Source organism: Antechinus flavipes, chromosome 3, assembly GCF_016432865.1.
Source record: "Antechinus flavipes isolate AdamAnt ecotype Samford, QLD, Australia chromosome 3, AdamAnt_v2, whole genome shotgun sequence".
NCBI lineage: Eukaryota > Metazoa > Chordata > Mammalia > Dasyuromorphia > Dasyuridae > Antechinus > Antechinus flavipes.
This window is the reverse complement of record NC_067400.1, coordinates 435,210,932-435,238,007: the sequence shown is the minus strand read 5'-3', so window position 1 is coordinate 435,238,007 and position 27,076 is coordinate 435,210,932. Positions and strand designations below refer to the sequence as shown.

Genomic DNA, 27,076 nt, shown 5'->3' with positions numbered 1-27,076 from the left:
TTCACACTCGGCTTTACCCCAGTTTTCCTTTTGAATACCCAATTACTAATGACAATCTTAAACATATGGTTTACATCTCCATGTATAAAACATAAATAATTAGTTCTCATTGAGTCCTTTGAAATTGGTCTTTGATGTTCACCATGTATTTCACTTGGTTCTTATATATCAAATTTTCTATTAAGTTCAGAGTCAGGTTTGTGGCTTTGTGTGTGTGTGCACAACAAAATTCTGACAAATAATTGAATATCCATTTTTTGTATGTATGTTCAGGATTATGCTTTACCTTGCTGCATAAGGTATTTTTGGCTACAATTTTAGTTCTTTTGCTCTTCATTATATAGTATTCCAAGATTTGCAGTCATTTAATGTAGTCGCTGCTAGCTCTTGTATGATTGATTCTAATTGTGGCTCTACCATATTTGAATTTTTTTTTCCTTTGTTGCTTGTATTATTTTTCCCTTGATTATTTGGCTATTTATGCCAGCTTTCTGTTAACTGTCTTTGAGCTTGAATGATTTTTTTCCACAGCTTGTATTTTACAGTTGCTCAGCATTCTCCCACATTTTGCAGTTGAAGAAAGGCTAGTAAGATGAATGATATAGGAACCCAAAAAAGAACCAATGACATGAGCTAATAAAAAATATTCTTTGTATATAGTATTTTGGAACATTGATGTTTAGGATTTTTTTTAATTTAGATTTTCTTTCTTTTTTTAAAATCAGTTTAAGTATTACAAAATGGGCATTTCTTCATACAAAAAACATTGGATTGTATATGAAAGCATCAGCTTTAAAAATATTTATTTTATATATATATATATATATATTTTTTTTTTTTTGCTGAGGCAATAAAATAATTTTTGTTCTGCTAGTGTCAAAATTGCTCCTTCGTGAGCTTTTTATTTTCTCTTTGTTTTTTTAAATATCTTATTGATGCTCTCACTACTCTCTTTATCTCCCCTCCCCCAATATAACCTTTTCTATGTAAGTCACACTTACAAATGAAAAGATTACAAATAATGTTTCCCAAGTATAGTCCAACTTATTAGGTTATTTTTACTATATGTTATATTAAAATACTGTACTACATAAAATACCATAGTATTTTTAAAATATATAGTCTCTATGTTGATAATAGTTTTTTTATTACAATTTCCCAAAATGTTTCAAGTAAAAGGGGGCTTATACAGACTTCTGCATTTTGCAGGTTCAGAAACTGAGGGTCTGAAAGTTGAAATGATATTAGTTCCATTTGTATTGCAAAGATTGGGATTAACATTGTCATCTTGAATCCTGTTAAAATTAGGGGTACATGTATAGAAAAGTAAGTTGGTTTATATCTCATTATTCACTTTCTTGAGCTGGTCTTGTTTGCTTCTCTAATTTTAATTCTCCAGGACGCTTTGTAATTGAAAGAACAGAAAGTTTTCCAACTTTTTTGTTCTCTTTCTCATTGGAACCTATTGCCTATAAAGCAAGCTATCTTGCAGCGTGTTCAACAATGCTTACACTGGTTACTGAAGGCTATTTAAACTCTAAAAGCCCATCTTGCCAAAGGGAAGTGCTCTGCGGTTCACTAAGCTGGCTGATTGGGAGAGCCTCACAAGTGCTGTTCTGGAGGGGTCCCATCACAGGCCAACCTCCATTCTGCCTTCCCTCAAGCTCTGCTATGTTAGCAATGGGGCTTGTGTTCACTGACACAAATTATGGACTTCCCATCAGTCTTAATACAAAGTAAATAATGGGTTCAGCCTGTACTTGCCCAAAGCTCATGCATAACCATCTATCTTCATAGTCCCCTTTGAAGCCTGGGATGCATTCTTCAGCTGGCTTGCCAGTGAGCCTCTGATCAGCCAAGAGGCACTGATGTGACTTTAAAGACAGTTAAGACAGCAAGCTCAGCGTTTCCTGGCTGAGATGACCAGGCGGAACTTTTACTGGGCCGTGTGTCATTGCAGCTTTGCCTGCTTTGTCTGCTCATTATTTCTTCCTGACATTTTTTTCCCTTAGTTTCATTGGTTCCTGGATTTGATACTTCTTCCTCTCTGTCACTCTTCCCATAAACATAACATTTTGCAGCCTAATCTTTCTCCATTTTTTTTTCTTAACTAGTTCTTCCTAGTATGCTGCTGATCACTTGTGATATCCTCTTCACTCTTCCAGGGAAGGGAGGCAATTAGGTGACTTACTGAGTTAATTCAGTATCTGTGTGCCTTCAGTCTCTGTTAGCCTTGGTTTCCTCAAAATTTCGGTAATTCTGTAAAATAAGAGTTGGATTTGAGTGGTCTCCAAGGCCCGGACTTTGTTGTTTGCCCTTCCTTCTCGAAGAGCACCATGATGTCATGACATGCAGGTAAATTGGATCTAAGTGAGGGAGGGCCGTGCAAGGTCATTTGCCTCACTTTCCCCTCCGGAGCCCTCTGGGTCCAATGGCCAGATCAAGACCAATGGAGGTGGGCCTGGATGTAATGGGAGGCATTGGTCTTTTTAAATGAAGGTCTTTATCAGATTTGTTTCATTGAGGCAACACCCATTTAGTGATTAAGGATAGGTAAGATGTCAGAGCCCCCTCCCCAAAATGCTTTTTTACTTAGTCAAAAAAAAAAAAAAATCTGGGAGACTATCCTCGGATTTGTAGTCAAAACAACAATTGCTATTTACATTCACTCTGAACCACTCTCAGCCAAACAGTGAAGTTTGATCTATTCTTGATCTATCAATGACAGCTAAAGTAATTTGGGTTTAAGACTTGGTCTTTAAGAAAGAAATTTAGCCTGCAAACCTCAAGATATCTTGGAAATTTTCTGCAATCAAAATTTGCATTCCTTCCACCAAATACTTTGTGTATTTTAAGAAATCAGAGAATGTAACAGCAGAAGAAATCTAACAATTGAGTTGTCTTTTCTTATTTTATAGATGAGAAAAATGAGCAAGTGCAGATGAAAGGCTGAGCAGTTCAGAAATTAGTTTTATATTTTTCTCTGTCGCCTGCAGTATCTCCTTGTAGTCCAATGAAGACTACACATATTGTGACTCTTCAAGTTTCAAGTTGTATTTGCCGAGATAATCCCAAATGAGATCTCAAAGAATTGGATATGACTGAAATGACTGAACAACAAGATTAGCAATCAATGCTGACCACTATCTGCACTCCTAAAAATTTGCTTTCAGTATATTTTGTCCTGATTGTCCTCTCACTTCTAATTTCACAATAGTCCAGTTGTCCTTATATTCTAGCATTCTATACCTTCTTACACTAATATCCCATTCATTTTGCCTGCTGTGGAAAGTGTTCCCTACCTCCCAGAATTACCCCATAGTCAAAATTCCCCTTCTTTTGGCATATTTTTCTCAGCAAGATATTAGGAGCAAAGTTGTATGATTATAAAATGGGAAAAACCTACTAAATTTGAAATCATAAGGCTTGAATTCACATTCTGGATTACTCCAACATTGGCTTTACCTATATAATTTGTACAGTCCTTCCTGGTCCTAAATCTGGTCTCCTTTTCGTAGGAGCTGGAAGCCAACCTGGGCATTTTCCAATTCAATCCTTTTAATTTTGAGATGAGGAACCTGAGGCCCAAGAATGTTTAATGAGTTTTCCATGGTCACAGAAGTTATGAGCAGCTGATGTAGAATTTAAAATTAGTTCTTCTGACTCTTTAAGTTCAGCATTCTTTATATTACAGCGGGACTGTTTCTTGTTTCATTTATCTCTTAAATGAGTTCATCCAAATAATTTATCATTTGTAAATTTGTGTTAACATAAGCTTCCCACCAGATCCCTTTGCCCTACAACTACTCTTTATATTCTTATTTAACAAATCTCTGTCTTAATAGTTCACAGATATGAACAGTTCAAAGTAGTTAACTAACTGGTATATGTATTCATTTCATATGATGCCAATATTCTCTTATCCGTGTAAAAAAACTTTTTTTGAACTTAGAATTTTATCTTTTTTCCAATTAGATATAAAGATAGTTTCAACATTCGTTTTTGTAAGATTTATAGTTCCAAATTTTTTTCCCTTTCCTCCTCCTTCCCCAAGACAGTAAGCAAAGCAGTCTGATATGGGCTATATGTGTATGTTATGTTAAACATATTTCCATACTAGTGATCTTGAGAATGAAGAATTGGAACAAAAAGGAAAAAATCATAAGAGAAAAACAAAACAAAAGAAAGTGAAAATACTATCTTTTGATTTGCATTGAGAGTTGTTTCTCTGGAGATAGAAAGTTTTTTCTATCATGAGTTTTTTGGAACTATTTTAGATCATTGTATTATTACTGAAAAGAATGTTATAATTGATCATCATATAATATTGCTGTTAACTTTATACAGTGTTCAGTTTGCATCAATTCATGTAAATCTTAACAGGTTTTTCTGAATTTCTTATAGCACAATAGTATCCGATTACATTCATATACTACAGCTTGTTCAGCCATTTCTCAATTAATGGGCATCCTCTCAGTTTCCAATTGTTTGTCACCATAATAAGAGCCACTATAAATATTTTTGTATATGTGGATTCTTTTTTCCTTTTTTATGATCTCTTTGGGATATATCCTCTTTTAAGACTTCGGGAACAACTTTTCTGTATGTTCACAAAGATATCCATTTCTACCTCTTAACCAGTAGCATGACTTTGGACAAATCACTAAAAGCCTCAGGCCTGTTATCTCATGGGGATAAAAATTTGTACTTTATTATTTTCTTTCTTCTAGAGTTAATATAAGAAGTATTTTTTTACTGCCTTATAACTGGGGACAATTCTTGTTATTGAACTGAACAATAGTGGAAATTTTTCCCTTACAAGATCTATATTTAAAAACTGTATTCCTATTCTTAGTGTTTCTCAGAATATTTTGTTTTTAGAAGCTTTTCAGGTTCTCACCAACTCCCTGGTATTTCTGGTTTCAAATTTAAAAATACTCCAAATTCATTCTTTCCAGTGTTAATGTTTACTTTCTAAGAAACTGCTATAAGAATGATAGAAGAAAAAATCTCATTGTCCTTTGAAATAAATGGCTAGAATACTAAGTAAGAATAGAGAAGATGAAGTTAGAACACAGGATTAAAAACCCTTTACTTAGGCACTGAGAGATAGAAAAGGCTATTTAAGATTGGGGCTGCCATCCACATCCAAAGGGAGAACTGTGGAGACAGAGTGGATTGAAGCATAGTATTTTCACCTTTTTGTTGTTGTTTGCTTGCTTTTTTTCCCCCCTTTCTCGTGTTTGTTCCCTTTTAGTCTGATTTTTTTTTTTTAAGCACAGCATGACAGATATGGAAATATGCTTAGAAGAATTGCATATTTTTAACCTATATCAGATTACTTGCTGTTTGGGGGGAGGGAGAAAAATTTGGAACACTAAGATTTTCCAGAGGAGAATATTGAAAACTATTTTTGTACATATTTGGAAAAATAAAATGCTTTTAAATAAAATTAGGGCTAGAGGGCCAAATCATAGGAGAATAGTGCAAAGGCCTTAGAAATCCAGATTGAATAATTTGCTTGGGAATGAGAAGTAATCGTGAGTATTCTGGATTGGATTTGTCGTGTTCTTTTGGCATGTGCTGTGGCCATCTTTCTAGTTTGTGTCTCACTTCTTATTTATCAAGAGATTCTACTTTCATGGTTGAACTGAGAATATCTTTGGAGTTATAGGAGGGCTAGTTGAAGTTAGGTTGCAGACCATTTTCAGATCAGTGGGTCTGGCCTTGACCTCACCTGCTTTATTATGATATTCAGCTTTTATGACTGAGCAATTTGTATCATAATCATTACAACATCTTTTATCATACAGTTTTTATTCTTTTTTCAGCATTTGCATTTCCTAGTATATTCAGTGCAGATGTCTGTTGATAATTTTGATGTTGACTTTACGAGACTGGGAAGACACCCAGAGATAGCTTAGGGCATGTAGGCCAATTTCATGTAATTGGAGAATTGTGAAGATCAAATGAGATTACATATGTAAGGTGTTTTGCAAACTTTAAAGTGTTATATAAATTCCATGTAGTGCCTTGTATATTACCCTCTCTTTGTTCTGAGTCCTTTTAAGGGAAGAAGGAGCAATAGATGATAATTCTTTTCTGTATTGGTGATGTTTACTGCATGTTTGTTATGTTGCATTACATTCATATTTGGTTTCTTCAAACTGTCTTTAGTTTTTGTCATTTTAAAGTGTTTTTGTTTTTCAGTCATGTCCATTTGAACCCTCATAATTCCATTTTGGGATTTTCTTGGCAAAGTTACAGGAGTGCCTTGTCATTTCTTTCTCCAGTTCATTTTACAAATGAGGAACTGAAGCAAACAGTTAAATAAATGGCTTGCCCAAGGTCACACAGCTAGTAAGATTTGAACTCGGGGAAAATGGAATCTTTCTGATTACAAGCCCACTGTGCCACCTGCAGCCCATCTTAAAGTAGTTTTTCTGATTTGAAATATTTTATTATTTTTCTGTTTTATTAAATGTTCTTTTTTACTTTGACATCTAACCATCTGTTTCAGGTTAAAAATTCTTGGTAGCTGTTACATTCTTCCAAGGAAGTTTAGTAATATTAAAATGCATTGGAGCGTAAGCTAAACATTCCTTTAATTTACCAAATTGGCTAGGAGTGTTTCTCTAGTATTAGTTGATTAGTGGTTAATCTGTGGGGGGAAAGAGCTCATAAATGTAGAAAAGGAAGACATAAATAATTGTCTTTGGTATGTGACATTTCAAAATTTGGTGCTTACCCAGGACTACTTAGTAGGAAAGAGGTCATTAAGCTATGTTTTGCAAGCAACACTACAAAAGTGATTTTTTTTTTCGGCTTTTCAGTGTGTGACTCTATAGGAGCCTTATTGTTTAGAATGTTCCATCAATTAATAGAGTCCCCAAATTTAGTTTATTTTTAAAATCATATCTAGTTGGATATGTTTTCCAAATCCTGAACATAGTATAGGGGGAAAAAAAAAGTGGTATCTGGAGAATGTTTTTTGTGATTACTCTTGCTCTTCCTCCTCCCAAACAAGACTTAAAGGCTATTGTTTTATGGCACCAATTTTTTCATAGTCATTATCAGCTAATTATAACTAAATGGATTATATGTTTAAATCTTCCTTGCTTTACCAAAGAAATATTTTCAAGCAGAAAATATTAAGAAGGGCTCCAAAATTGTTCTCTCAAAGAATTTTAAAATTCAGAAAATATTCAGAGTATGTGCTAGTATTCCACCTATTAAAGGACTTGGTGAAGTAAATGGATCTAATAATCAGACAGTCCATTAGTACCTCTTCTAGGGGAAAGAAAATGCTGAATGGAAAGCTGTATTGTCCTCAGAGCTCCAAATGCCCTGCCTAATGTGAATGTTCTTCCCCTGGGATTTTATGAACATGTGATGTTTGTCTCACAGAGCAGTCACAGGATATAAAAGTTGAAAACACATTTTTGGTTGTTGTTGAAAGATTGGCTAGTTTTTTCAAATTTGTGAATTTGATAGTAAATTAAAAGATTAACTGGTCCTTAAGCATCCAAAAAAAAAAAAAAAAAACCCTTAATTTTTCTAGTGTTTCTAAGTATACTTTTGTCCTCCTTCCTCCAGAAATAAAACATCAGCTCTGTTCTGAGAGTCATCAACCTTGGGGTTGGAGGTAAGGCAGAATCCTGCCGCCTCACATATTTATTAAGAAGTACAATGATGCAGGAGAGTGGGCATTAGCATCTGTTCTTCTGCTTGAGGTGTCATGGCATAGACAGTTTGACTGTTTCCACCCTTGTCACTGCTAGTTGCTATCTGAAACCTAAACATGTTTATCATAGATTACTATGTGTCCCAATGTGCTGCCGACTCTATATTCTTCCCGATTCCAGGTCAGAGGGGTAGTGACAGCTAATGGTCCCATCAGAGATCTCTGTCATACAACTAACACATGTACTGTTTATGCAGACAGGTTTCTGTTTATTGTAGTTATACATAACATATAATTGTACTTTGCAATCAATAACTATGATGTCTTCCTGACAAATTGTTGTTCGGACTTTTATAAATCAACTAATTCTCTATGCCCAGCAGAAGCTTATTGTCCTAAAAGGGAAATGCTTTTGAAATTTGTAATGTTCTCTTCTCTAAAATAGAATGTTCTCTGGGAGCAGGTTTCTTGGGGGGCTTCTGGAGGCATCCTTCCTTTCAGTTCAGTGTAATAATCACCCCAAATGCAGCCAGGAGTTAAAGTCCAGATCCTTTATTGTCTCCTTCCTTGGGCCTGGTTAGCTTTCTTAGAGGCCTATATCTTCTTGCTCTTGCTGCTAGTCCTTTGCCTCTGCCAGCTTCAGCCTCTTCTCCTCCGAATCTCCAGCCAGCACAAAGGTGGAAGTTGGAATGAATCTGACCCTGCCTCCAAGAGAGTGGGCTTGTGGGCTTGTCGCTTGTGGGAGCTCCTCCTTATATATGCTCTCTTAAAGATGTGAACTCTAATAAGTACTAAGTACATAAGCATTGTGTCCATCAATTCCAGTGACTTAACACCTTGTAAGAATTCTAACAGGAATTGTCGCCCAAATTGAGGTTTTGTTAATTTTTGTCATTAATAGATTTCATTTTTTTTTTCAGAGTAATTCACATTAACAGACTTTTAAAAAACCCACTTAGATTAAAAAAGCTACTTTTAAAAATCTAAGATAAAAAGTTTTAGATAATATTCATGATCTCTGACATCATGGAACTTACATTTTGGTAGGAGGATAATTGTAATAGGACCAGAAATTTTGAGGTGAAAGGCAATTGAGAGTTTAATTGATACAACCCCCTCATTTAACATACAAGCACACAATCCCCAAAAGGTTAAATGGCTGCCACAGTGCCATAATAGCAAAGCAGGAACCTGGACTCATATTAATCCATTACCATAATCACATGAATCCATGACTAATTCCAGCAGAAACAGCAAGTATAACTGTTCAGATTGTCAGTGGCTTTTAAGGTTTTTATTTCATGTAGATCTAAAGTCAGTGAAACATGGTTTCCACAATTTCATGTTGGGGTGTTATTGATAGTTGCTATCAGTACTTCTGATATGCTACCATACTCTTTGCTTAAAAACCTTACCTTTGATACCTCACACCCATGACACCCCAGTTGTGTTTTCTCTTTAGTCTTGCTACCCAAGGAACAAGGATTTGCCAAGCGCTGTTTGTGTCCCTTCATCTTAATAGGCTGTTCCCTTAAACTCCATCCCCCCCTGCCTATGGCAGAGTCCATTGAACCTTTGCAAAACATAATAAGTAAATCAGATCAAGGTGGACCTTTCCAATAAAATAGTTGCAATTCCTGAGCATAGTTTTGCCATGACTTTGCTGAGTGGGCTATAGGCTATTCTTTAGTCACACTTGTTTCTGAATTTAGTATATGCAGTCCCCACTGGTGCTGGAACGTGTCTCATATCCTGAATGCAATAACTACAAGTGATGGAAAAAGATAAGTTTAAATCTGGGTTGAAATGGGGGGAAAATTCAAATCTTGTTTATGTTTATCTCTATTGTTTGGAAATAAGATGCTTCCATTAAATAGTGATACTGAATTAGTCCTGTTTTGAGTGCAGCTCACAATTGTTGGGGAGCGGGGAGAGCGATTTTATCTCTTCACCCAGTGTCATCTATTTATTTATTTATTTTGCTGGGACAATTGGGGTTAAGTGACTTGCCCAGGGTCACACAGCTAGGAAGTGTTAAGTGTCTGAGAACAGATGAGAACTCAGGGCTCTGTCCACTGTGCCACCTAGCTGCCCCACTAGTGTTATCTTTTATCCTGCTTTCATGACTGAAATATTTGGCTTTAAAGAGGAGGAGAGAAGGGAAAAGAAATCTCCAACCTAGCCCTTGAACCTGAGCTCTCTTTTCTCCCAAAGATCAACCCCAAAGGGCTTGGGTTCAGTGTCCTGGCTCTGGCTGACTGGCTGCCTCTCCACGGAAGACATGGATGCATCTATTTTTAGTAAAGTGCTGTCAGCCACTGATGGTGCTATTTTATGATAAATTCAGTTTCCACACAAGCGGTGACAGAAAAATGTTGATTTAAAGTCCCACTAAAAGTGCCAAATGGACAAGAAATGATGAACTTTTTTTAGCCCCTGAATACTTTTTAGATTCATCAGCAAGTACTCATTGAATGGCTGGGTTCCATCCTGTTCTGTGAGTTTTCATGACTGAATATGTATATGTAGTACATGTGTTTGTGCAGTTCATTTTATTGGTGTCCTGTCCATGGGGAACCATTGAATGCCTAGTGGGCATTTCATAAACACTTATTGATTGATGAGTTAGTAATACATAAATATGTGACCGTGTATGGTATGTATCTTATCCCTCTCTTTTTAGTGAGAAAGGCAGAATCCTTGATTTTCTGGAAATGAGAAGGGGCTAATAGAATTTGGAGAAACTCTGCACAGAACTGGAATTTTCTCTACTTCTGTGGCTCATTTCTAAGGATTGTCTCTGGGGCAGGCCAACACTGGGTGACTAAGGCCCCATCTTGTCAAAGGGGGAAGAAAAAGAAGCTCAGTAAAAGAGCCCCAGACTTGCCAGTAGAACACCACGTGAAGGCCTCATTTCAAAACTTAAGTTTCTTTATCTTTGAAATAGTGATGATGATGATGATGATGATATTTGTCTCACATCTTTTTTGATGGTAGGTGTTAGGGTAACAAACTGACTCATTCTATATTATTAGAATAAGATATCTTAGAAAGTTATCTTGAAATAGGAATAGTGTCATTTTCTGAGGTATTTATAGGTGGGATTTTAGCTTCCTTTGGAGGAATTGGAGCAGGAAAACCTAGATATAAAGTGAACTAGGGACAGCATAGTGCCTAGCTTCTCCTATGTCCTAAAGAATCATTCCTCTGATTAGTGTTGGACCAAGGACAGAGGGTAGGTAGTACATGGGTAGATTCCCTAATTCTGACTCTGGGTCTGGCTAGCTACAAAAATACTGCCTGTTTTGAGTACTATGGCAACTAGGAGTATTTTATCCTCAGACCACAAGATATCTTTCATTAGAGTGCTGTATTGAATCTGTGCATTATTCTCTTGGGACCTCATTAGCTCAGCTCATTGCCCTCCCCAGGGTTCTGCCCGAGGCCTCCCCAACATATTACAGATTATCTTTCCTGATAAGTTGGGTTTGATTACAACCCCTTTAGCCTTGGAGGTGATTTTTTACTATTGGAGTAGAGAGCAATAAAGACAATTTTTAATCATTTAAGAAGAAATCATATAAGGCATTGACTCCTTGACTGATGGACTGAATTGAAGACTTTTCAACAACTCTGCCTTGTGTGCTCCTTTGTAAATTAGATATAAAATAAGACGTTAGTGGATGACAGCTATGCGCATAGTGTTACTGCTTGTTCACATTTCCACATTGATTCATTCCATAGGCTTTTGTTTTTCTTGTTTACAACATCATCTAAAACTCCTTGAAGGTGATGCTGTCTTGTTGGGCAGAACTGTAGAACTGTAGAGCAGCAGTTTTCTCCCTGGTGGCAGCATGAGTGATGGAGAGAGACTTGGACTTGGAGTAAGGAGATTCAAATTCACCTTAGATTCTGTAGATGTGTAATCCTGGGCAAGTCACTGTATTTCTTAATTTCCTCCTATGTAAAAGAGGGGGATTGGACTTTGATCTGTGACTCTCTGATTTTAAAGGGAATGTGGGAAAGAACTTGAATTAAGAAGTTTGTGTCATGAAGTATAGACAGTTTCACAGAATATTAGAAACACTTAGGACCTGGCAGTATTCCTTATCTCCCTCTGTGCCCAAAATAAGGATTGGAGAAATTGAGAATTGGAATTCTTGATCTATGACCTCCTTTATTTTTTTTCCCATGCTGTCGCTTGCAAAAATAGACCAAACAGCTTTAAGTAATCTGTCAGGAGAGAGGCCCATTTAAATGTAGTACTCTGGGAAAATGTGTCTATTTGCCACTGAGCACAAAATGCCAGTCATATGTCATGAGTGAATTAGCATTGTGTCAGAGAGTAGCAGGCCTGTTGACCCCTTTCTGATTTTCCTAGTCAGGCTTATAATAGGCATCATGGTATAGTGGAAAGAGCCTTGGACTTGGAGTTGTATGATCTGGATTCAGATCTTATTTTGCTATTGATTAGCTGTGTAACCCTTTAGGCAAGTCACTCCTTCTTTGGACAGTTTCCTCATCAGTGAAATGAAAGTATTGGCCAAGATACTCACTTAAAGGACTTCTTTTAACAATTCTGAGCACAAATGATTAACACAGTGGTTTTTGCTCCATTCCTTCCAGATTCCTAGCTATCAATCGATTATCCACCATTTCTTAAGCTCCTACTAATTGTCAGGGTCTGAGATGAGTGCTGCTGATATAAATACAAAGAACAGCATCATCTCTGCAGGCAAGAAATTTCTCTTCTAACGGAGGAGACAATTACTTCATACATACAGGATAAATAAAAAGTTGGAGAGTAGATAGGGTAGTAATAGTTGGGGGGAGGACAGAAGGCAGGTTTTGTGAGTGATGCAGAGACTCAGAAATAGAGGATGGGGTGCTATTTGTGAGGAACAAAACGATACTGGAGTTTGTGGTATAGCCCAGTGGTATCAAACTCCAGTATAAATTAGGGCCAGTGAACTGTACATAAGGATACCTTCAGATTGTGTATTGACATAAAACTTGCATGTTAACTTTTGCTATATTCTCTTGCATTTTTTTTTATTCTGTAAATATTTTCCAGGTACATTTTAATTTGCAGGCAGACAGGGCCAGATTTGTACTTAAAAAAAAAAAAAACAAAAAACATTTTTGTGGTTGTGTGAAAGGTGTATTGGAATAAACGGAGGCCAATTAGGAGGCTATTGAAATAGTCCAGGTGATAGTATAAAGGCCTGAACTGATGTCATGAACTAGAAGGGGATTATTTGGTTCTTTCCATTTCTAGGACTTTAGTTTGTCTAAGAGTGCTGATGATATCTGAGAAAATTGCATCCTTGTTTTAATTTTTAAAATTATGGGAACACAATATTCATTTACATGCCTTAGTCATTTTGGGTATGTTTAATGATTTTTTAAGTTCTCCTTAGTCTCAGCCTAATCAAGTTGAGAATGATGACTTGCCATTGTCAGCATCATTCACAGTTGTTCTATGGCCAGAAAGGACTCCTTTTGGTAAACAGATTACAGTTAACCTGAAAGGTGACGCCAATGATGCTATTCTTAATGTCCTCCTTGAAACTATTTTTAGACCCACCTGTTTAACAGTGCCAGAGACTAACAGGCTTATTTCACAGTTATTTTTCCTTTGTGGTCCACCTTTAATCAGATACAGCCGCCAACATTGAGTACCAACTATATTTAAGTCCAACAGTATAGCCATTGTATATAACCTAATCAATGGATAGTGGGAGTTTTGAGAAATGTACAAACTTTGCGACGATTTTCAAGCAGATTGCTATGAGAGAAAAATTAAAATTGGATTTGAAATCTCAGAATCTGGGTTGTTCCAAATCTTACTTCTGTCACTACTTTTGTGATCTTTGTCTCATCATTCAACCTCTGGGGACGCTAGTATCCTGGTCTGTAAAAGGATGGGGTTAGATGTTAAAGCCTCTTCCAGCTAATTATATGCCTCTATGCTATTAAGGGTTAGTGTCATTGTCACCTCTGGGATTGGTGCACTGAAGGTGGGGTCTGGTTTTGGGAAAGCTGCCAGGAAGGAAGTGGGGCATGATAGCACTTGAGTTGGACCTGTAAGAAAGAGAAAGAGCTGAGGGTATTCCAGGAATAAAAAAAAAGTCTGGAGAAAGGCATGGGGACAAGTGTGGGACAGAAGAGGAGTAATTCAATTTGGCCTGAATAAAGTACACAAGGAAGATTATGTAAGACTCCCAAAGGTAGGTTTGGAGCCAGATTGTGGACGGCCTTCAGTGTTAGAATCAGAGTTTAGATTTTACTCAGTAGGCAGTGGGGAGTCAATGAAGGTTCTTGATCAGAAGAGTTAAGTCAGTTAGCGTGATAGATTAAGAAGATCACACATGGACAATGTCTGTCATTGGCTAGAAGCCAGTGGAGAGAGAAGGCAAGAAAACTTGTTAGGATGGTGTTACAACAATGTAAATAATACTAGATAAAGGTCTAAACTAAGTAAGATTATTGTAGTGAGACTGAGTGCTAAGAAACAAATTAACTGAATTTTTTTTTTAAGAAAAAAAAAACCATCAGAGAAATTGGTTGGATTTTGTTTGCATTTTCAGTGTACAAACTGGGGGTAATTTGTTCAGGAACAGTGATAGCTTCTTTCATTGTACCCTGTAGAACCCCTATTCTAGTTTTCATGCCTTTGAATTGCCTTTTCATGCCCACCTTAGTCTTTCTTTTCTTCGCTGCCTCTCAGAACCCCCATTTCTCATCAAAGCTCAGTTCAAATCTCACTATCTTTGAAAAAAGAAATTGATGTCTTTTTTTTTACATCATTAAGATTTTCTCAAGTTCTCCTTCATCTGTATAACAAATAATATTTTTAAAAGTGGAAGAAATGAGACAAAAAATTAGCAGAATTGCATAAGTATGAAAACATGTGCAGTGTATTTCTATTGGCAACCAAACTTTCACCTCTACAAAGGAAGGGGTTGGAGGTATTTTTTCATATCTCTTCTTTGCAGCTGGACCTGCTCTTTGTAATTTTGCAACATTGACTTTGGGGTTTTTGTTGTGATTCTTTCCAATTACATTTGCATATATTGTTTTCTTGATTCTGCTTCCTTCACTTTGTATCAACTCATGTAGAATTTGTAATGATTCTTTGTATTTGTATTCATAATTTCTTTTAGCTCAGTAATTAATATTCCATTACATACCACAATTTAGTTATTCTCTAATCAGTAGATATCTACTTTATTTTTGATTTTTTATTACCCCAAGAAATGCTGCTATGTTTTATATAATATTTATTGATTGTTCCTCATTCTCAAAGATGATCATGATATCAGGGAGCTGATGACATGACTGGCAAGTGAATTGGATTTAAGTGAGGGAAGGCTGTGCAAGGTCACCAGCCTCCCCTTCCCCTCCAGAGCCATTTGGGTCCAGTGGCCAGATACAGATCAGGACGACTGGAAATGGCCCTGGATGAAATGAGAGACCATGGCCTTTTTAAGCTAAGCTCTTTAACAGGCCTCAGTTTGACTGGAGCAACAGTAGATTCATAGATTGAGGCTAAGTCAGAAAGAAATGAGGCAAAGAATGACCTTTTAAAATGAATCCCCCTTCTCCTTGCCCAAAAAAGGAATCAGTCTGGGAGGGGAAGATTCTCAGGGTTGTTATTTCCATCCACTCTTGACGCAAAGACCTAGTAGGCTTGGTCTGGGGCCTTTTGTTAGTCAATCTGAGTAATTTGGGTTGAAGATATGATCCTATATGTACATGTATATTACCACACATGTATTTGCATTCATTCATACACACACACACACACACACACACACATACACACACACATACACACACACATATATATCATTACCTATAATGTCAAAAGCCACTCCCCAATAGATTACTAGTCAAAGGATATGAACAAATGATTTTGAGAAGAATTGCACACTATTTCAACCATTGGCAAGAGTGTTCCAAGTCACTAGTGAGAAGAGAAATGTTCATTAAAACAATTAAAGTTTCATTTCAGATGCTATAAACTGGTAAAATTGACTCCTCCCCCAAAATGGAATTAGTTAATGTTGAGAGTATTGTGGGAAGATAAGCAAATAAGTACATTGTTGGTTGAGCTGTAAATCAGTATAACTATTTTGTTAGCAATTTTTTGGGGGGTGAGGTGAGTGGAATTAAGTGACTTGCCTAGGATCACATAGCTAATGAGTATTAATTGTCTGAGGCCGAATTCAACCTTGGGTCCTCCTAATTTCAGGGCCGGGATTCTATTCACTGCACCATTTAGCTGCCCCAGCACAACTATTTTGGAAAGCAGTTTGGACCAGTATTTGACCCAGAGATTCTACTAGTTATCCCAAGCACCTCCTGATAAGCAAGATCCCCTGAATATGTCAGTGCTTTTTATAGGTCTTGTAGAATTTCTTGGTTCCTGGCTTTCCTCACACCCCTAAATATCCTTAAATTTGTTTTCCCATAATTTGATGTAATTTCCTCAAGGGTGACAACTTCTCAACATTAGTTTTTTTTTTTTTTTTTTTTTTTTTTTTTTTTTTGAGAGGTCTACAATGACTGACACATAATTGGTGCTTAATTAATATTTGTCTAATTGTAATTGAATTTAGGTGTATCTGCACTGTTTTGAGAAGTCCTTATTGGAGGATACCCCCCATCCTATTCCTATGCTGTATTTTCTACATAGAAAAGCCATTGAGCACTGTGTGTTGCAAAGTCAAAGTAGGGGAGAATCTCAAGGATAGTGTTCCCATCTGAGCCATTCTACTTCTCAATTCTTCTGCTTTCTGCTCTTGTCTGACACGGCCTTAAATCCCAGCTCTAGTGGGAAGGCCATTTCTGTTTCTTATCACTAGTAGTTTCTTTTTGATTAGAAGTCATACCTTAAAAAACAAAACCCCACCACTAGAGTGGAATATCTATACTGTTGTCTCTTAAAAAAATTTTTAATAATAGTTTTTTATTTTTAAAATATATGCCAAGATAGTTTTCAACATTCACCCTTGCCAAACTCTGTGTTCCAGATTTCTCTCCTTTCACCCCTCTCCCCTATTCAGTAAGTAATCTAATATAGGTTAAATATGTACCATTCTTTTAAACATATTTCCACATTTATCATGCTGCACAAGAAAAATCAGATTGAAAAAGAGAAAAAATGAGAAAAAGCAAGAAAAAAACAACAAAAAGGTGAAAATACTATGTTGTGATCCACATTCAGTCCCTGTAGTTCTCTGTCTGGATGCAGAAGGTTCTCTCCATCACAAGTCTATTGAAACTGACCTCAATTCCCTCATTGTTGAAAAAGGCCATATCCATCACAATTGATCATCATATTATCTTGTTGTTGCTGTATACAATGTTCTCTTGGTTCTGTTTACCTCATTCAGCATCATTTTATGTAAATCTCTCTAGGCCTCTCTGAAATCATCTAGCTTATCATTTCTTATAGAACAATAATATTCATATGCCAAATTTATTTAGCCATTCACCAACTGATGGGCATCCACTCAGTGTCCAGGTACTGAAAATTGATTCCACATCTTGATAACAAATGACTTCTTGGATCTTCCCCCAGCTTTAACGGCTGCTGCAGGAAGAGGGAAGGTGGAAGTGTGTGAATTGCTGCTTCAACATGGAGCAACTGTGTCCAGAACCAACAAAAGAGGGATTCCACCCTTGTTCTGTGCTGCGCGCCAGGGCCACTGGCAGGTACTGTGTATGATGATACTCTGATCCAATAGAGACAAGACAGTGGGAACTTCATTTGGGAAAGGGTACGAGTGACAGCTTGCTTCCTCTTGCCTTTAAAGGCAAATCTCTCACTAGACCCATATCTGTGTTTTCTTCTTCAAATCTCTCCCCCTGTGAACTTTATCATATTTTCCCCTAAAGAACAGTTCCCATCTCTATAAACTCAAACATCTGAAACAAGTTTACTCACATGTTCTGCAGTATGAGCTGGGGAAGTTGGACTGTGATGGCTGAGTGGTAGACAAAGCTTTTTCACTTAATTTCTGAACAAAGGGCTCCCATAATTTGGTTGTTGGGAGGATATCCTTGGGAGAGGAATATAAGAATAGGATAGATAGGAACAGTTATGGTAATAAAGCATTTGCCACTGTACCTTTTTTTGTTATTGTTATTGATACTGTTTTGGCAACTGAACGCAGTTGGAAGAGGTCTTTTGTTAGAAAATAGAAAAAAAAAAGTCCTACTGGACCTCTTGCACAATACAGGTGAAATTCTTTGGCAATGGATTATAGGGTGGGGTCCCCTTTAATTCATGGCAGCAGGATGTCCCCAAACCGGAAACAGCGTGGAATGCAAGCAGCTGGTCTGTACTCTTTTCATTACACAAGGAATTTCCTGGCTAAAATTTCCCATCATAGAATTGCTTTTGCAGTGATTTGCAAAAATAGTTCTACAGCTAGAAGCTATAAATGGCTTCATTGAAGACTGGACCCAAGGGTTCTCCATCAGATTACCTTTAAGTTTCTAAAGACAAGAGTTTTTAAAGTACATTGGCGTAATCTAACATGCCATTCATTCCTGCTGCTTCTCTTCTCTGGTTTTAGGCCACCTAAACCATGTGGATTAGGTTTGCAAGTAGAGTTAGTGACAAAAAAGTAGCCTGGATGGTTTGCTCCTTCTTTAAATCCAGCAGTAAACACCTCTGTGATGAGAAGCACAATTGAAAGTACACTGAACAGTGACTTTTGAGAACCTGGATTGCCAAGATTCATTTCTGGCACTGTTCCAAGGAAGTAGGCTCAGCATTTAGATGTTGTAGCCAAAAAGCCTGCTTATGTAGTATCTGTGAATGACCAAGGGCTTTATTAAGCAGATGGGTTGGCTTCAGGGACATTATTGAACATTCAGGATCTTTAAAAGAAGTTGAAAGTCCAAATCTATTGCATTCCCTTAAATTCACAGGAAGTGTAGTGTGTTTCATTGTTTAAATGCCGTTTTCTTGAGTTTTATCCAATTTTACTTTCTCTTCCTACTGTGAACTCTTTAACTATAATTCTTTATCCTCTATTCTCAAGTACCATTTTCTTCCCTGTCCGTAACTGTTGATGTCATTAACAGATCCTTAAACACTATTATTCTGTTCCCTCTTACATATACATTATGTAAGCTAATCTTTTATCTTAAAAAGAGCATTCAATTAACATATTTAATTACCACTTAGAAGTGGGGTGACCACCTGAAAAACTTGTGTTCACAAGGTTAATATAGACTAATTATGAAAGTTTTCCATGTCACCAAACTAGTACTCTTTAAAAATAAATAGCATTTTGTGTTCTTTGGTCCTAAAGGGAATACCACCTTTGGGGGTTGGGAGTGAGATGGTAAAGACTACATGTGGTTTAAAGTATTATGAAAATACTTATTCCAAATGTTTCTTTTTAGATTGTCAGATTGCTGTTAGAACATAGCTGTGATGTGAATTCAAGTGACAAGCAGGGTCGGACTCCACTCATGGTGGCTTCTTGTGAGGGGCATTTAAGTACTGTGGAATTTCTGCTCTCCCAAGGTAACATATCCACATGTTTGTGGACGGACAATGAGATAATTTATTAGGATCTTTCATTATGACCTAATTAAAATGAACACCATTCATGAACAGGCCCTCTTAGCAGAAAGGCAATAATGTGTTTGCTTTTTTTTTTTTCCCCCCAAAAAAATAATAATAATAATGTGTTTGCTTTTTAGTATTTCTTTTTGAAATTGAGACCAACTCTCTTGTGAATGGGCTTTTATTTCAGGTGCAGCTATTTCTTCTCTAGATAAAGAGGGACTGTCAGCATTAAGCTGGGCATGTCTGAAAGGCCATAAGGGTGTGGTTCAGTACCTGGTTGAGAAAGGAGCAACAATAGATCAAACGGACAAGAACGGGCGCACACCCCTAGATCTAGCAGCATTTTATGGCGATGCAGATACTGTAAGTAAAAGAGAAATGTTGAAAAACCCTATCTCTACTTCCACCTTTTAGTTCAGATAAGAATTTTTTTGTTCTTCAGAAGGGCTACTGTTAAGAAAAATTGAAGTAAATATCAAGAAATGAGACTTCCAGGGTGTGGTTGAGTGGGATTGTCATATGAAACACAGAGGTGGCATTTTTATAAGATGGGGGAGGGAGGTAGGGGGTGAGGGTGGGAATGGACCTATTTTTTTTCATCCAGCCTCTCACAATCAGATAATACCTAAATCGGAGCACAAATATTACAGATGGGGATAAACATGATTAAAAATTATGATTATAATTTCTTAGATAGTTATCTGTTAGAATTTTTACAAGGTGCTAAGTCAGTGGAATTGATAGAAACAATGGTTGTTTAGCAAGGTGCTTCTCTAGATGTACTTAGTACTTACTGTAGTTCCACAAGATTCACACCTTTAAGAGAACATATATAAGCTAGGAGCCTCAACCAGTATTGAGTTTGGGAGATTCACAGTCAGAAGAGCCCACTCTTGGAGGTGGAGACAGATTCATTCCATCTTCCACCGTTGTGTTGGCTGGAGGCTGAAGCTGGCAGAGGCAAAGGACTAGTGGCAGGAACTCTTAGAACCAAGGAGAGAGATGGGCCTCTATTAAAGCTAACCGGGCCCCAGGAAAGAGACAATACAGGATTTGGACTTTAACTCCTGGCTGTATTCGGGGTGATTACTTTGAAACTGAAACGAAGGCTGCCTTCAGAAGCCCCCCAAGAAACCTGCTCCCGAAGAACATTATATTTTAGAAAACACTACAGTTATCTGTATAGAGACCATAATAAAGTCACCATCTAAAGACTGATAATCAGATAATTAGTAGTAGACCCATTGTCATAAGAGATCTTCAAAAAATCTGGTTGATCACCAAGTTCCGTTTAGAACAATTACAACTCCAATCCTGTACATTTTGTCAGGTTTTCTTACACTGGTTTTCAAAGGTATTTTTTTTTAACCTATTGTCCTTTTCTTTTCCCTTTCTTACATATACCATTCCTTCTCTCCATTTTTTCCTGAAGCAGCAATATGGCACTTTTTCCATAGAGACTTGTAGGCATTCTAAATAATGCCTTCTGAATAGAGACCTTTTTCTCTTGTCATGGTAATGACATCAGATCATCACTCTTATTGTATTTGTGATTCCAAATGTCACAGCAGTTTTGATTTACTTCCTCTGCCCTGAAATTAATTATATTTGTACATGATGCTCCTGAATTACATATCCTAGCTTTACGTCTTCACCTTGTTGATTTAAATCTTTCTAAAATGCTTATTGCTTTACTTTCTGATGACAATGATGCTGGCTGCTAAGAACGTGCTTGTGGTTTTTCTGGCCTGGGAATGGGATATATGTGCCCCCAAATCGGCCTAACATAACAGGATGGTTTCCAGCCACAGAATCTGGTCACTTGGAGCTCATTTTCATTATCACTTCCCTAATCGGCACAAGCTTCTAAAATATGTTCACGTCATTAAATTCAGATTCTTGTTAAATATGGGCATAGGCTATTTTATAGATGAGGAAACTGAGGCACTGAGCAGTTAAATATCTCATCTGAGTTGCAGGCAAGTGACAAAGTGTCTGCTGTAGAATTTGAATGAAAATCTTCCTGATTCCAAGTTTAGTAGAGCCATTACTATACCCCATGCTTCTCAATTATGTAATGGTAACTAAAAGGTCTTGACTTTGTCCCTGCCAGGTGCTCTATCTTGTGGAAAAAGGAGCAGTCATTGAGCATGTAGATCACAGCGGCATGCGTCCTTTGGACAGGGCAATTGGCTGTCGGAACACATCTGTCGTGGTCACGTTACTGAGGAAAGGAGCCAAATTAGGTGGGTAAAACTTCCCTTTTTCTTGGGTTGAGTGTGGTTCAAGTTTCATAATGGGTTAGTGGAAGGGAGCTACTGCCAGATTTTTTAAAAGTCATAGATTTGAAACTTCCTCTTATATCAGTCTCCATTTGTTTATAGTGACCTTGGGGGTACATTGGCGATGCATTAGCCACCTGACAGCCAATGGTGATTACTCTGAAAGGTTCTATGAAAGAATCAAGACTTTGGCAGAATGTCATATGGTGGGGAAAGAGCAGAATGGAATCTAAGAATACATTGGCAAGAGTTACTGGATTCATAGCTAGAAGGAACCTTGAATGATACCTACAGGAAGAATAGCAGCCAGGTTCTAAACCTCAAGTCCTCTGCCACTGGATCATATTGCCTTTGGGAAAATAATATATTCCAAAGCAACAGATCTGGAATATGTGCACACAGTTGTTTTCCATGTTAGGAGTAGCAGTTGGTGTAGCACAAATGTGCAAAATGGATTTGGAAGAAGGATCTGATTGAGGATCTTGTGACTTGACCTTTTTGAACCTAAACAAAGAAATGTGGGTTTCTCCATTGGCAAAATGAGGCCCAATCTAAAGAAATGTCTCAAGCTCCTTCCAATTCTAAAATTCTTTGACTTGAATGTTCAAAAATTAATGTCAGTAATCATCTCAAATATCCTTTTGTTTCTCTGTGGAAACACTTTAAAGTGCTATGTGATATAAATTTTTATTATAGCTTTTCAACATGATGTTCCTACAATTTAAGATATTTTTTTTCTGAAGCAATTGGAGTTAAGGGACTTGCCCATGGTCACACAGCTAGAAAATGTTAAGTGGCTGAGGTTACATTTGAACTCAGATCCTCTTGCCTTCAGGGCTGATACTGTTATCACTGCACCAACTAGCTGCCCCTGAAATTTTTTTTAATGGTGTTTCATTTTTCCATATATATGCAAAATAATTTTTGATGTTCACTTTTGCAAAACCTTGTAAGTTCCAAATTTTTCACCCTCTCCTCCCTGCCTCCCTTTCCAAGACAGCAAGCAATCTTATATAGGGTAAATATGTGCAGTTCTTCTAAACATACTTCCATATTCATCATGATGAGTTAAAAAAAAATCAGATCAAAAGAGAAAAAACATGAGAAGGGAAAAAAACAACTGTAGCAAACTAACAACAACAAAAAAATTAAAAAATCATGTTTGGATCCACATTCACTCTCCATAATTCTGGATGCAGATGGCACTTTCTATCACAAGTCTCTTTGAATTACCTTGAATCACCTCATTGTTGAAAAAAGCCAAGTCCATCATAATTGATCACCATATAATCTTGTTAGTATATACAATATGGTTCTGCTCATTTCACTCAGCATCAGTTCATGTAACTCTTTCCAGGCTATTCTGAAATCAGCCTGCTCATCATTTCTTATAGATCAATAATATTTCATTACCTTTATATACCATAGCTTATTCTGCCATTCCCCAAACTGATGGGCATTCACTCAATTTCCAGATCCATTCCACTACAAAAAGGGCTGCTACAAACATTTTCACATGTGTGGGTCCTTTTCCCTTTTTTATTATCTCTGTGATACAGATGCAGTAAAGACACTGCTGGACACAGGGTATACATAGTTTTATAGCCCTTTGGGCATAGTTCCAAATTGCTCTCCAGAATGGTTGGGTCAGTATATTAGCATCCCAATCTTCCCACATCCCCTCCAACATTTGTCATTCTCTTCCTGTCTTCTTGGCCAATCTGAGAGGTGTGTAGTGATAAATCAGCATTGTCTTAATTTGCAAAGAAATTTGTTTTTAAAGTAGCAGTAATGGAATCTTTTGAAATCACTCATTAATGAGATAAAATGAACTTTGGAATGTTTTGGTCCATTTTGTTTTTAAATATTGATGATATTCATCCCAGATGATGTAAAACCAAAAATCTGCTTTATTATATAAATTGTGGGCTTTTTATTGTTGTTCTCTGATTCTTCATGACCTCATTTGGGGTTTTCTTGGCAAAGATATTGGAGTGGTTTACCATTTCCTTTTTTTGGCTCATTTTATAGATGAGGAAACTGAAGCAAACAGGGTTAAATGACTTGCCCAGGGTCACACAGTTACTACTGTGTCTGAGGTTGAGTTTGAGCTTGGGTCTTGACTCCAGCTTAACACTCTATTCATTGTAACACTTACCTGCCAGATTGGGATCTACACACTATTTACACCCATGATCAAGCTAAAAATTTATCATGATAGGAGCTACAGCCTCTAAATTTTCCTCTTTTCAAATACAGCCCTTAAATGCCTATTGGTTTGGACCCACATACACATATCACAATACTTTTAATCCAAGACATCATTCTGCACTGGTTTTGTTTGAACAAAAACTTTTTAACTTAATATAATCAAAATTATCTATTTGGTATTCAATTATGAGTTCCAGTTCTTCTTCCTACAGATCTAAGAGGTAAACAAGTCTACGTTCTAATAATATTTATGTCAAAATCATGAATCCATTTTGACCTTATCTTAGTGTAGGGTGTTAGGTGTGGATAAGTGCCTAATTTCTTCCATATTAGTTTCCAATCTTCCCAGCAGTTTTTGTCAAATAGTGAGTTCTTATCCCCAAAACTGGGGTCTTTGGGTTTGTCAAACACTAGATTACTATAGTTCTTGACTGCTTTGTCCTGTAATACTAACCTATTCCACTGATTTGACTACTCTATTTTTTAGCCAATACCAAATGGTTTTGATGACGACTGCCAAGACGTCATTCTACAAAAGAAAATTATAAAATGTTAGGAAGAGAAGGGACCTTAGAGATCATCCAATCTCTAGCATTTAGAGTTAATAGGGACCTAACAGTGAGCTAATCTCTCTCCACATATACTTTCCAGGTTAGGAAGCTACATACTGCCTTCAGTGAAACACTTGATATTAGAAAGTAACAAAGACTTTTGCTTAAGACTCATCTTATGAGCATCTCAGAAATGCAAATGTGGCTCCACATAAATTTACAACCAATTTTTTATTAAAGCTTATTTTCAGAATATATGCATGGATAATTTTCAAATTCACCCTTGCAAAACCTTGTGTTCCAAATTTTTTCCTTCCCTTCCTCTAACCTTCTCCCCTAGATGGCGAGTGGTACAATAATATGTACAACCAGTGTTGATAATGGATTTTAGGAAGAAATCTTTCTTTGGGACCCATCTACTCTAGGCAAAAGTAAATTCTTGATATCAGTATTTCTTATATAGCAAATACCTTCACCTAAAATAGGTGAATTTTATGGGTATACTCCTCGTAGTCTTTCATTTATTTGCTGACTGAATGTTAGAAAACTAATCATTGGTCTTCATTGAGATATATATTGTTTGCAAGTACAACTAAAAAAACCAGCATTAGTTTTCAATTATGTATTGCAGTTAGAATATTAGAATTTCTTTCCTTTTTCCTCCTTTTTACTACTGTATATATTTGTTTTGTAGGGAATGCAGCTTGGGCAATGGCCACTTCCAAACCTGATATTCTGATTATACTCTTACAGAAGTTAATGGAGGAAGGAAATGTATTGTATAAGGTAAATGGTGGTATCCTTTTTTTTTCTCTTGGCACTTTTAGCTCTGAACTTTGGCTACAAGTATTTTATTTGGGAAGGGGACATACAACTTGGTATTAAAAGAAATCTCATGAGATGCTGACCTTGTACTTCATCATGTCTAATATTTTGGAAACTTTGATTATTTATTCATTCATTCATTCATTTACTTTGATAATCAGCTTTAAATACATTTTCTCACTTTAATGAGAGGATTCTCCCTAGTTTCAACTTCAAAAACACAAAATATCAGTGATTTGTTTTCAATTAAATGATAACAAAAGTAAATACAGATTCTGTTTAATCAACATGTTTATCTCTGACCTTATTTAATAATGGCCAGTATGTTTATATCTTTAGTAAATATAATTACCAAAAATGTAAGAACATTTAGTGACTCTGCTTCATTTACTAGCAGTTGAAGAATGTGATAAAACCTTGATATTAATGTCAGATAAAAGGCTGGCATTTACCTAATAGGATCATAGGATTAGATAGAAGGAATCTTCCTGGCCATATGGTCTAATCTTTTCATTTTACAGATGAATAAACAGAAGCCCAGGCAGCTGCAGTCACTTGCTTAGAATTTGCACTCTGTTCCTTTTTTAAAAATTGCAAAATATTTGCCTCTCTCTGGTCCTTTGGCATCTTTCTTATTCTTTTTTGTTGTCATTGATCTTTGAGTTACTTGTAGTAACTTCTGGAACCTTAGGATAGAGTTCATTTTAGTCTAATGACTTGATCTTGGCTTATTTTGGATTTCTACTCTCAATTAGTCATTCAATCCCATTCTTTTCAGCTCCCACATCATTCTCCATTTACTTATTGTCTTCCCCATTACATCGTGAGCTCCTTGAGAGCAGGGAGTGTCTGGTTTTTTGTTTTTGTTTTATCCTTTTTTCTCCCTAGATCTTAGCACAGGCCCTGGCACAAAGTAGGCATTTAATAGTTATTGAGGGGCCAGGAACAGAATAAAACTTACTCAAATTTGTTACAAACAGAATAGAAGTTCCTAAAATTTGTTACATGTTTTAAAGGATGAAGTTATAAAGCAAGTCAAGATAATGTTATCTGCTCAGGTTTTGATCAGAGAAGACCCTCTAGCATATATTTCAAGCATAAATATTATTCTAGCCTTATCGTAAATGTTAAAATTTTATGATCTTTATGAGGAATTTATTTACTTGAGATTATCAGTTGATCTCTAGCATTTTTTGGTTTCTAGCTGCTCAGGAAACTGAAATTAAAAGAAAAATCCCCCCAAACCATGTGATTTATATACCCAATTGAATTGATTTTTTAAAAAAATAAAGAATTCTAATTTGGACACAGTAGGACTCTACTGTGTGATATTATGCTGATTATAAGTATTTATACTAGTTCTGACTAGATGGAATTAAAAGTAAAATTTGTAAAATAACTCCATTTTTTCTGTGTGGTTGTTACTTTTCTCTTCAGATGTCTGTTTAAAAAAAAAAAAAAAAGATCCCTAAAACTGACACAGAATAACCAGCAGGGTTTCTGACTTAAGGAATCAGTTTGAAATTGAGTTCAGAGTATGTGTTGCTGTGGCTTTGAAGTAGTTTTAATATGGATTTGGGTAGGCAATTATGTCACAAATATCAAGCCAATTTCAACAGGCTGCATACCTGCTGTGCAATGGAAATGATTGAGCAAATAGGTTTCTTTAGCACTGATGCTATTCTGATTTTTTTTTAGCTATTGCTTCTAGTTTCTTTAAAGAAAAAAAATATTATTCTGTGGCAAATATAATCTAGGTTTTTCTTATCCCCAAGACCTTACTTGTTTTAGGAATGATAACACTTTTTAATCTCTTTCTACAGAGTATAATTTCTCAAAATGAGACATTTATGAAACTGTTTCTCAAAGAAATATAAAGGGAAAGTATTAAAATTTAGATTAATGTAATTTTTAAATTTTATTACTC

General features: G+C 36.4%; 1 protein-coding gene across 1 annotated transcript in view; it reads left to right on the top strand.

Annotated features, from left to right (window-relative positions):
- TANC1 (tetratricopeptide repeat, ankyrin repeat and coiled-coil containing 1) overlaps positions 1-27,076 on the top strand; it is a 253,610-nt gene that overhangs the window by 221,594 nt on the left and 4,940 nt on the right. The window contains exons 19-23 of the mRNA XM_051986328.1: positions 17,274-17,407; positions 19,112-19,235; positions 19,468-19,643; positions 21,394-21,526; positions 25,019-25,110. Coding sequence (XP_051842288.1) covers positions 17,274-17,407; positions 19,112-19,235; positions 19,468-19,643; positions 21,394-21,526; positions 25,019-25,110 — 659 coding nt within the window. The remainder of the gene's footprint in view (positions 1-17,273; positions 17,408-19,111; positions 19,236-19,467; positions 19,644-21,393; positions 21,527-25,018; positions 25,111-27,076) is intronic.